Source organism: Lissotriton helveticus, chromosome 12 (assembly GCF_964261635.1).
Source record: "Lissotriton helveticus chromosome 12, aLisHel1.1, whole genome shotgun sequence".
NCBI classification, from domain to species: Eukaryota; Metazoa; Chordata; class Amphibia; order Caudata; family Salamandridae; genus Lissotriton; species Lissotriton helveticus.
Window position 1 is genome coordinate 1,878,411 of NC_136073.1, and position 12,342 is coordinate 1,890,752.

A 12,342-nucleotide genomic window follows, 5' to 3' on the forward strand; every position below is an offset into this window, starting at 1 on the left:
TTAATAACCACGTGATAGGGAGCCACATCCCTAGATGGAGCATCCAAAGCCGAAGGTAGACCCCACTCGGGAGAGAGTTCCAGACCACTAGCATCCCGAAGTTCATCGAAATCATCATCATGATCAGGAAGTTCGCCTTCCTCCACATCAGAACTTTCATCATCCCTTTGTTCGAGAAGACGCTGAGCTCTTCGTCTCGACCACTCCAATCGAATCGAAGTCGACGGATTCGGTAACGACTCCGACGGAGCCGGTTCCGACGTCGATCGAGGAGCCGGAGCAGTAGGATGAGAATCATGGACAGGTGTGGTACCTCGATCTCGACTACGAGGTCGATCCGGAGTCGGCGAAGCCGTATGCGGAGTCGAAGACCTCGGTGGAGCCGTACCGAGCCAAGGTGGAAGAGGCGCCGGCATAAATGGAGCTGGGGCGTACGACTGAGGAATACCCAGATTGTACGATAATGGACCCATGGGACCAACAGGCGCTCCAGCGGGGTACATCGCCCTGGAATATACTCCAAACATCGCATTGTGAAAATGCGAGGGATCCTGACCAGGACCAGGAAATGGAGGGTACGGACCTACCGGATGTTCCAACGGAGGCTGTTCCGACACATTCTCACTCTGACCTTCTGGGTCTGCAGGAGTCTCCATTGGAGCCGGAGTCTGAGGAATCATCTCCTCTTCCTCTTCATGTTCCGAAGGATGTGAGGATACCGGATTCGGTTCAGGTTCCGGAGTCGGAGAACCTTCGATTGACAAGACAGGTGAAGGAGAGACAAAGTCCTTACGGTGTTTGTGAGACTTTTTCTTCGAGTCAGAGGATTCCTTCCCTGAATGATGTCTTGAACTGTGCTTCCTCCTCTTATGTTTTCTCCTCGAGGAGCTCGAAGCATGACCTGAAGCCGACTTAGATCTAGATCTAGATCTTTCTCTGGATCTTGACTTCGCTTTAGATCTCGACTCCTCCCCAGATCTCGAGCCCGCTCTGGATCTCGACGCCGATCTCGACTTCGATCGAGACCTTTTCTTAGACTTCGATCGTCTCGACGTCGATCTCGAATATCTTCCAGTATCCTGTTTTACCTTCGCTAAAAGTAGTTTAGCTTCACGCTCCCGAAGCGCCTTTGGGTTCATTTTAAAACAGGAACTGCAGTTTTTAACGTCGTGATCCGAACCAAGACACCACAAACAATCCTTATGTGGGTCAGTGATAGACATCATGCGGGCACAAGACCTACATTGCTTAAAGACTGTTTTCCTCGACGACATCTTCGGTGAAGAATTAAGTCGTAAAAGAGAAACAGTGACAATTAAATAATAGCTAGATACTAAGTATCTCAGAAGATCCCGAAAACTGTTAGCGTCGAAGACGCGGAAAAAAGGGAACTGACGTCATCACGCCGGCGTGGGCCTGATATGGGGTCGGTGATGTCAGACGGAGTCGTGCGCGATGCCGTTTTCCTGTGACGTCGCCCACGTCGGCGTACTACGAAGAAAATTTCCGAACGTTGCTGGCGCAAGGGGGATATTCACAAGGTGAGGAATCCACACGGCAGATGTATCTATCAGAAAGGGAAGAGCATACCCATTCTCTACGAGATTGAGAACATAAAGGTCTGATGTAACCGATTCCCAATCCCCTAGAAATAAGGTAAGCCGGCCCCCCACAGGACCCGCATGATCCGGAATGGTGGATCTAGGGCTGCTTTGCTGTTGCTTTGCTGTTGTAGGAGGGGGTGGGTAGAGGAGGAGGAGGATGCCTGACGTCCCCGAGGACGAGCTCTTTGTCTGCCCCTGTAGGATTTATACAACGGATTTTGTTGCTGCTGCTGCTGCTGTTGTTGTGACTGCTTGTAGGGACAAAAGAAGATCTTGCAAAGCCCCTATACCTTTTGCTCACAGATCCTTTAGTTTGCAAACCCAAAGACCTGGCTGTTGCCCTGCTGTCCTTGAACCTCTCCAAAGCAGCATCAGCCTTTTTACCAAAAAGGCCTGAGCCATCAAAGGGCAAATCCATTAAAGCAGCCTGAACATCTGCAGAGAACTCGGAAGACTTCAACCAGGCAGCTCTTCTGGTGGCAATCGAAGACCCCATGACTCTAGCCACTGAATCCGCTGTGTCCATTCTGCTCTGTATGACCTGCCGAGCAGCAGCCTGAGTGCCAGCAAGCACCTCATTAAAAAAAATTCTGTCCTCTTCAGGAAGTTTAGGGGTCAATTGCTTTACAGTATCCATCAAGGCATGGATATAACGACCCAGGAGGCAAGTGGCATTCGTGGATTTGAGGACCATACTTGCTGATGAAAAAACTTTCTTCGCAGATTGGTCCTGCTTTTTTGAATCCTTATCACAAGGTACCTGGGGAAAAGCACCTAAAGATCTTTTAGAGCAGGCTGCCTGTACCACTAAACTCTCAGGCAAAGGATGAGAGGACAAAAAGTCTGGGTCCCCAGGAGCCACTCTATAACGCCTTGCAACAGCCTTAGAAACGTAAGAGGCCTACTCCACACCTCCAGGATAGGATCCGTTAAAGCATCAGTAAAAGGAAGCATAGGTTCCACCACAGATGAGGGAGAATGGAGGACTTCAGTCAAAATGTTTGATTTATACTCCGCAGTGGGCAGGGTCAAATTCAGCAGATCCGCTGCCTTCTTTATAACCACATGGTAGGGAGCCACATCTTTAGAAGGGGCATCCGACACCGAGGCTAAATCCCAATCAGGAGACAGTTCCAGTCCACTTGCCTCTCTTAAATCATCAAAATAATCCTCCTATTCCTGAAGCTCACCTTCTTCAACTTCAGCTTCCTTATATCTTTGCTCCTCCAACAGGCGCTGGGCTTCACGCCTCGACCTCGACGGATCCGGAATCGACTCCGAAGGAGCCGGAGCCGGCGTCGAACACGGAGCCGGTGTCGAACTCCGAGTCGGAAGACCATGCCGAAGATCTCGAGGTCGATCCGGAGCCGGTGACGCAGGAAACGGCGTCGATGACTTCGGCGGCGCCGAGAGATGCCAAGGCGGTGTCGGCGCCGGCATAAACGGCGCCGGAGCATAAGCTTGGGGAACTCCCAAATTGTATGCCAACTGACCCATGGGACCAGCCGGTGCTCCAGAGGGGTACATGACTCTCGCATAAACACCATACATGGCATTTAAGAACTGCGAAGGGTCCTGTCCTGGACCCGGAAAAAGGACGATACGAACCCACTGGCTGCTTTCGAGGAGGCTGCACCGGAATCGACTCCTCTTGTTCCTCGGGTTGGTGAGCCGGAGTCGTCGAGCCCTGAGGAAAGGGAACCTCTTCCTCCTCCCAAACTGGAGACCGAGGCGGCGAGGGATTCGACACCTGAGCCGGTGAATGCTCAGGCGACTCCAAGGGCAAGGCCTCACCTTCCGGTTCCGGTACCGGAGAAGGAGAAACCACATCCTTTCGATGCCGTCTACCAGGCGACTTCGCTCTAGAACCCGACTCCTTTCCTGAATGGTGCCTTGATGCATGCTTCCTCCTCTTATGTTTCTTAGATCTGGAAGCATGCGCCGATGACGATTTCAAAGCCGACCTCGACCGCCTCGATCGCGACCTCGAACTCTTCTTGGTCTCTTTACCTTTTAATTTGGCAACCAGGAGCTTCGCCTCACGTTCACGAAGAGCTTTTGGATTCATCTTCCTACAGGAATGACAACCCTGGACGTCGTGATCCGAACTCAGGTACCATATACAATCATCATGCGGGTCCGTGATTGACATCATCTTCCTGCATTCACCGCACGGCTTGAAACCAGTCTTCTTAGTCGACATCACGACAGGAGTCAGAAACACTGGAAAAGATACAGAAAACCACAATAGTAACAAAGTTACTATCAACACTACAGAGGATCCCTTGAAAACCGTTAGCATCGACGACGCGGAAAAAAGGGAACTGATGTCATCACACCGACATGGGCCTATTATGGAGTCAGAGACGTCAGCGGAGCCGCGCGCGATGCCGTGCTTCTATGACCTTGTCCATGTCGGCGAGAAGCTACAAAAGAATTTCCTAATGTTGCTGACGCAGGGGGATATTCACAAGGTGAGGAATCCACTGGCAGATGTATCCATCAGAAATCACTTCTTACAAAGGAAATCTAAAATCACTTCTTACAAAGGAGAGATCTAAAATCACTTCTTACAAAAGAGATCTAACATCACTTCATACAAAGGAATCTAAAATCACTTCTTACAAAGGAGAGATCTAAAATCACTTCTTACAAAGGAGATCTAAAATCACTTCTTACAAAGGAGAGATCTAAAATCACTTCTTAGGAAAGAGATTTAACACCACTTCATACAAAGGAGATCTAAAATCACTTCTAACAAAGGAGAGATCTAAAATCACTTCTTACAAAGGAAGGAGATCTAAAATCACTTCTTACAAAGGAGATCTAAAATCACTTCTCACGAAGGAGAGATCTAAAATCACTTCTCACAAAGGAGATCTACTATAATCACTTCTCACAAAGGCGATCTAAAATTACGCCTCACAAAGACAATCTAAAATCCCTTCATACAAAGGAGATCTAAAATCACTTCTTACAAAGTGAGAGATCTAAATGCACCTCTTACAAAAGAGATCTAAAATCACTTCTTACAAAGGAGATCTAAAATCACTTCTAACAATGGAGAGATCTAAAATCACTTCTTACAAAGGAGATCTAAAATCACTTCTCACGAAGGAGAGATCTAAAATCACTTCTCACAAAGGAGATCTATAATCACTTCTCACAAAGGCGATCTAAAATTACTCCTTACAAAGACAATCTAAAATCACTTCTCACAAAGGCGATCTAAAATCATTCTCACAAAGGAGATCTAAAATCACTTCTCACAAAGGAGATCTAAAATCACTTCTCACAAAGGAGATCTAAAATCATTTCTCACAAAGGAGATCTACAATCGCTTCTCACAAAGGTTATCTACAATCACTTCTCACAAAGGAGATCTAAAATCACTTCTCACAAAGGAGATCTACAATCACTTCTCACAAAGGAGATATAAAATCACTTCTCACAAAGGAGATCTACAATCACTTCTCACAAAGGAGATATAAAATCACTTCTTACAAAAGAGAGATCTAAAATCACTTCTCACAAAGGAGAGATCTAAAATCACTTCTCACAAAGGAGATCTACAATCACTTCTCACAAAGGAGATCTACAATCACTTCTCACAAAGGAGATCTACAATCACTTCTCACAAAGGAAATCTAAAATCACTTCTCACGAAAGAGATCTAAAATTACTTCTCACAAAGGAGATCTGCAATCACTTTTCAGAAAGGAGATCTAAAAATCACTTCTCACAAAGGAGATCTAAAATCACTTCTTACAAAGGATATCTAAAATCGCTTCTCACAAAGGAGATCTAAAAATCGCTTCTCACAAAGGGGATCTAAAATCACTTCTCACAGAGATCTAAAATCACTTCTTACAAAGGTGATCTACAATCACTTCCTACAAAGGCGATCTAAAATCCCCTCTTACAAAAGATCTACAGTCACTTCTCATGAAGGAGATCTACAATCACAGAAAAAAGGAGCTTTAAAGTCACTTCTAACAAAGGAGATTCATAATCATTCTTAAAAGAAGAACTATGGTCACATCTTGCAAAAGAAACCTACACTTGCTTCTCAAAAACGATATCTAAAATCACTCACAAAGGAGATCCACTATCACTTCTTACAGATGATATCTACAATCACTTCTCACAAAGGAAATGAATCAAGATGATTTATAAAGCGCAGATAATCACCCGATCGGGGATCCAGGGGCTTGGAGGTCCCAGAGGCGTATTCGAACAGCTAGGTCTTGAGGGTCATTCAGAATTCTGGAAGTGTGGTGATGGTCCAGAGTTGCGTGGGGAGGCTGTTGCTGGTCTTTGCTACGAAGTGGAAGAAGAAGCGTCCCCCACTTCTTCTTTGTAGATGTAGGTAGTATGAGCAAGAGAGAGGGAGGCGGAACATATTTTTCTTGATGGTTGGTGGCAGTTAAGGCGGTGGTGAATATAGGCCGGTCCTTGCTTGTGTAGAGCCTTGTGAGCATGGTTCAGCATCTTGAATTGGAATCTCTTCTGTATGGGGAGCCAGTTGAGTTGCCTGAGGGGGGTGATCTAGGAAAGTCCCCCTTTTTTAGATGGTTACCCCCCACTTTTTGCCTGACACTTGATGTACTTTGACTTGATGTTCCCTGGGTCTCTGTTATTCAGGTTCACAGGGCCGGTGTTCTTTCCCAAAACTGTACCTTTGTAACCACAAGGGGCCCATCTCTGGCCACAGGTAAGCCCCTTGTAAAAGTTACCATGGCTACCAAAGGCACTGTGACCAGGGAAGGCCTCTAAAGGCTGCAACATATATTATGCCATCCTTAGGGACCCTGTACCTTTACACCCCACACTGCCATTGCAGGCTGCGTGTTTTGGTGCAGAAAAAAAGTAAAGAGCCTGCATGACACACATCTGTGCCATGCCTGTAATCCTCTGCCTGTGGGCTAGATAAGTCGCCCCTCTAGCAGGGTGCACTAACCCTAAGGTGAGGGTACAGTGGCTTGAGCGCTGTACCCCTGCAGTGTCTAAGTTAAATCTTAAACATTGTAAGTGTAGTAAAGCCATAAAGAGTATATGGTGCTAGGAGTTTGTCATTACAAACTCCACAGCCATACAATGGCTTTACTAAAAAGTGGGAAGTTTGGTAGTCTACTTGTCAGCACATTAAACCCACACTGTTGCCAGTGTTGGATTTAATGTAAAATGAACTCAGAGGGCATCTTAGAGATGTCCCTTGAAAATCGATCAGCCCTGGTGTGTTTCCTGAATGGCTGCACACCATTTACCACCATCGGACAGGTTTCTGGAACACTGGGTTGAGGGCCTCTGCTCTCTGGGTCCAGAAACAAAGCTCATCCTGGGCAGAAATTTCATGCCTCCTCCCCCAGGATGGGCTGGGTCCAACGAAGGGGAAAGCTTCAAAGGGATGCCGCCTTTTTCAGCTGGCCCTGCCTTTGCTGCTCCCAGCAACTGGCTCCCACTGGTTCTGAACCCCACTTTGGGCAGGAGAATATGTGTGAAAACCAAGTGAGGAAGAGTGGTGGGCCCACCTTTGCCAACCTCACCCCTCAGGTGTGGGAGGCGAGGTGAAGCATAAACCTCAGTCCCCTACTTCTTAAAGATGAGGGGACCCAGCCAATTAGGGAGAGGCTCATGCCCCCTACCACTAGAGGGTGGCATAATAGGGGGTGTACTCATTCCAAGAATGGGACCTGTTGGTCCCGACCTGCACACCCCTGTAACATCCCTACATTTAGTATTTAGGAGCGACCCTGAACCATGCCTCCTCCGAATGGAGGAAGTAAGAAGGACAGAGGAGCTGTGCTGGCCCAGGAAGAAGAGGACACCACCTGCGTTGGCCCCTAGCCCTACCTGCTTCTCCCGACTTCGACCTGCTCACAGTGAAACCCCAGCGTGTGCAGTAGCCATCAAGAACCCGTAAGACCTACCCTGCCTTCATTTGAAAGACTGTCTCCCGTGAGGACCGGATTTGTTCAACAAGGACTACAGCACACAGCCCGGATCCAGGCAGCTCTGCGGTTCTACACCACTCTGAACCAGACGCCCACAGCCTGAGCTTTAGTGGCCCAGCACCACAAGGAGATTTCCCCAGCGATCCGGACCTTAGATATCCCAGAACCACAAGGAGGTTTCCCCAGCGATCCGGACCTTAGATTATGGTGATCCCTGACCTACCCTCCAGCTTCAGACTGACGCCTGCAGCTTCAACCTGAAAGGTCCCCCCGACCGCTGCCGGAACTAGTAAGAAGGTACGACTCCTTGCACCTGACACTCGGCGCCCTTGGGTGGCCCAACCGACGGTTCCAGGCATCCTCCAAGAACCAACTTACCTCTCCTGCTGGTGGTCGCCTTCAGGAAACCTCCTTGCCCGAGCCTGCAGCTTTTTCTTCAAACCAGAGATCTCCATTGCAAACCACTGGGCTTACAACATCTTCTTGGCACTCTGCATCTGGCTGCCTCAGTGCCCCAGGTGGTGCACCTCCTGTGCTGATTGTTGGCCCCTGCAATGCTGATCTTGACCCCAGGAGCTTGGCTCCTACACCCGAGTGCCTGCTCGTAAGCAGCCCCTGACCGAAGGTCCCCCTAGCCCCATTGGCTAACGTTGGCCCCCTGCACCCGGCCACCCTAGTGCCGCTGGTGGTGCAACTTGACGGCCTAACTGAACCTTGGTCCTAACCCCTAAAAGCTACTCTTGCAGGTTGTTTACTTACCTGCAAAACGATAACCTTCTTTCCTCCCATAGGAACCAATGTTAGGACTTTTGTTCCAAAATTGTTGTGTTAAACTGATTTTGTATGAAAGAAAAGTAACTGTGCTTTAAACCACAAACTGTTGTAGTTACCTGTATTTTGTAAGATCCAGTGTGTGGTATATTGGCGTATCACCCCAAGTAACTAAAAAAGTAAAGTAAAAGTAATCAAAGGGAATTTCAATGTATTGTAAACTGTTTTAGAAGCAAATACAAACCTATAACGATTCCAATTCCATTCACAATTGCATTTCCTTATACTTTTTTGAATTTGAAAATATATTCTACTTACCTGTGCCAAGTCCTGCTTGGCTCTAGAAATAAAAACATGAGTATACCTTTTAATAATTACCTAATTGGTCTGGATCCTGTCTGAGTGTGTGCCTTCAGTCTTGATTGAATAAAAATAATAACTGCTTAACACATTCCTGATAAGCGTAACTGCTTGACCATACTACCACAAAGAGAGCGGTTAGTGATTATCTAATTCGGCCTCTGCTATACCTTTGGGATTCCACTGAACTCTGTGCACACGATACCTTACTTTGGTATAGTATATACAGAGTCAGCTTCCTACACGTGTGATGTGGGTTCGTTGGGCAAGACTGAGGATGAGTCTGGCTGCAGCGCTCTGTATGGTCTGAAGTCTCTGTAGGAGGTATACAGCGATTCCTACGTAGAGGGCCTTGCAGTAGTACAGTTGGCTGGTGATGAGGGCCTGTGTCACGGTGAGTCTCGTGTGCAGCAGTAGCCACTTGAGGATCTTACGTAGCTTGCGCAGAGAGAGGAAAAAGGCAGAGGAGATAGCACTGATCTGTGAATTCATGGTGAGTTTATTGTCAATTATGATTTTGAGGTGTCTGGCATGGTTGAAGGGAGTGGGTGTGGCTCCTATGTCTGATGGCCACCAAGAGTCGTTCCATGTGTACCTACAATCACTTCTACTCACAAAACAATCTTCAATCAGTTCTTCTTACAATCATTTCCCCAGGTTGCTCTTTCTATTGATTTCAGAAACTTTAGTCAAATAATAAATGTTTGCCTTTTCAGAAAGTGGAGGGTAACTGACGGAAATGAAGCAAAGAGAGTTCAAATAAGGCAATGGAGAGGAGAACTGCTGCCCCTGCAGAGGTCATGCTACCCCATGAAGAAAAGACTGTTGCCTGCAGCAGGGCCATTCAGGGATGACTTTTGTCCCCAGTAAGATAGTGCAGGGGAAGGTTTCTTCATCCACAAGGATAATGAAGGGAAGGACTTCCCTACCACAGCAGAAGAGGAAAGGACTATGGTCCCCACCAGAGCATTAGAGGAGAAACCTGAAGTCCCCGTCAGGGGAATGGGGAGAGGATTTGTATCTGATGCAAGGAATGGATGGGATGACTGCGGAGCTATTGAAACTTTACCTGTTCTCATCACTCGGGTCGTAGCGAGGTTGTGGGTCGGGGTCGTTGCCATTGAAGTCATAACTTGCCAGTGGATCCTAAAAGAACCAAAAAAACACTGCTGTCAGTAGTGCTTAAACGTTTTAGATTTCATTCTTTTTATTGACATTTTTAAATGGATCGCACAACACTTTAGGTGGACATACCCACAGTATCAAAACTCTTCCCTCTAAAGAATGAACTCAATTACCCTGCCCCTTTTTCATATGTACCCATCTGGGTGATAGATTCTTGACCACTCATCCTTGTCAAATATTTTCCTGTACTAGCATGTTTTTAAGCTGGTCTTGACTTTCAAGTCTGATTTTCAGTCCAGCGTTCGAAGTACAGCTCCTCAACCACTTGAGTCTTCTGAAGTTACCCCCCTCGACCAATTGTCTTCCCCCTAGTCTGATACAATTCAACTGGGGCCTGGTTTGGTTGGGGCACATCTCTCATCGTCAGTCTCTCTTGCACTACTTTTCTGCAGATTGCCTTTTACACTTGAATCTTTTTTTTTGTTCAACCCTCAGTCATTCTGCCTTAGGTGGGCATGAGAGGAACAAGAGGTCTGTAAAAAAAACTCTCCTTTATAGTCTGATCTAGAAGTGTTAGCGAGTCTTGGCTTTGATCTGCACACTCTTATCTCTTTCTTGTGTACTGCACAGAATTGTGATGGGCACATCACAATGCTGCAGACTATCAAAGGCCAGTGCCTGATGTACCCTCTCTATAGAAGGTTTCTTTAGGGTCGCTATCCTTTGTTTGGTAGCGGGGGAGCGACGGTTCAGTCCTGTTGTCTCCAATATTCCTGGTTTGCAGGGAGTGCCAAAATTGCTGCTAAACTTATGACTCTTACAGAGCTTTGCAATTTTAAGCCGTAAACCATAAGCTATAGGTCTAATCTGTGGGGTTAGAAAGACCTCTGGTTGCGATCCTAGTACTCTTTAAGTTATTTGGGTGTTTATGACTCTCTAGGGGCCCGGCTCTTCAAGGCTGTCTGATACGCTCTTGCTCAAGATCAGGAACAAATGCAGTTGTGTGGTTACACCTGAGCTTTGAGTTGCCCTCCTCTCTTGGTCAGTGACCTTCAGCTATTCCTAGATTGGGCCTCTCTCATGGGACCCACTGGTACTTTTTCCCTGTGGGAGACCGCCACATGCAGGGTGTCTCCAGGCCCTGGGACAGGGTTCACTGCCTCGCTCCTAGCACAGAGCTCCGCATTGTCGGGCTGTCTAGACTGTGTTGTCGGCCCCCTAAGTCTTCTCAGATTGAACGATCAGCAATACAAGCTTGCCTCTAGCAATCCTCCTTCTCTTCTCCCACTCCAGGACCAGGGGTGCCTATCTGATCAATGGCACCGCCTCTTGAGGGCTGCTCACCAGTCAATTCACCTCCTGCAACAGTCCAGCAGCACAGGGTCGACCTAGACCCGGATACTCTTCAGGGGTGTCTCCATTCCAATTAGTTTGGAAGGAATGATGCACATGCATCAATTTGCGGGGCAGATGTTTGACAATCTCCTGAAGGCCAAGCAGAGACTCTGATTTAAGCAGCCGCCATCTTTGCCAGTTTGCCCCACACACCTCCTTGACCCCCCACCGTTTACACATCTTAAAGACATTTGTTAAAATACAAAATAAAATGAAGAGGGGAAACAAGTACTGTGGCTTCACTGAGAGCCAAAATTGTGCTGGTCCTTTAAACCCCTCAGGCAATCCTACTATTATAGAGGGCACCGCTCACACATCTTAATGCGCTAGTATTGTAGTACACCAATGTTCATTCTGATTTCTTCTCTTGGTTTCTGAGGGGTATAGGGTGAGTTGCCCATGAATTCAGATGAAAGGTCCATGATGAAGAATGTAAATTAAAGGAAGAAAACAAGTTACTTACCTGTAACTTTGGTTCCCCAGTATTGGTAACTTTCATAGATTCCCATGCTTTGTATCATTCCCCGTCGTCAGCCTGGGAGCCTCGGCAAACAGAAAATACCATAGCAGTATGTAGAAAAGAGCAAGAAAGGCCTAGGCCTCATCTCATTCTGTAGCATATCTACCTCTTTTTGTAAAAGAGACCAAAGTTTTGGAACAACCAATCAGATTAGCCTCACCCCATAGAACCCTCATGAGAGAGATCCTCAGAGCCTCAGATTTTCGGAGCCGTTGTGTATCAGTAACCACTTTTGCTGAAGGCTGAGCTTTCCCCGGGGAGGAGGGTGGGCGCATGGCAATCTATGAAAGTTACCAATACTGGAGAACCAAAGTTACAGGTATGTAACTTGTTTTCTTGCCCCAGTATTGGAACTTTCATAGATTCCCATAGCTTGTATCAGAATAGCTAGCAGTAAATCACCAATGCACATTTTGTTAAGAGCATATCACACATTTCAGCATAATCATTGTCATATAAGCATATATACCTTGTAACAATACATGTAGAAAACTTATGTGATACAAAATGTGCAATCATAGGAAGGAGGGATAGAAGGGAAAGCTCACCTCTCACTGAAAGAGATTCCTCAGGACTGCTTGTCCTACTGCCGCTTCACTCCTCATGAGAGTCC

At 47.0% G+C, this 12,342-nt stretch overlaps 1 protein-coding gene across 5 annotated transcripts in view; it reads right to left on the minus strand.

Annotated features, from left to right (window-relative positions):
• Nucleotides 1-12,342, minus strand: part of PCSK4 (proprotein convertase subtilisin/kexin type 4) — a 361,577-nt gene that overhangs the window by 205,693 nt on the left and 143,542 nt on the right. For all 5 annotated transcript variants that reach the window (XM_078670994.1, XM_078670991.1, XM_078670992.1 and 2 more), the window contains one exon: nucleotides 9,759-9,835. In XM_078670994.1, the coding sequence (XP_078527120.1) occupies nucleotides 9,759-9,835 (77 nt within the window). The remainder of the gene's footprint in view (nucleotides 1-9,758; nucleotides 9,836-12,342) is intronic.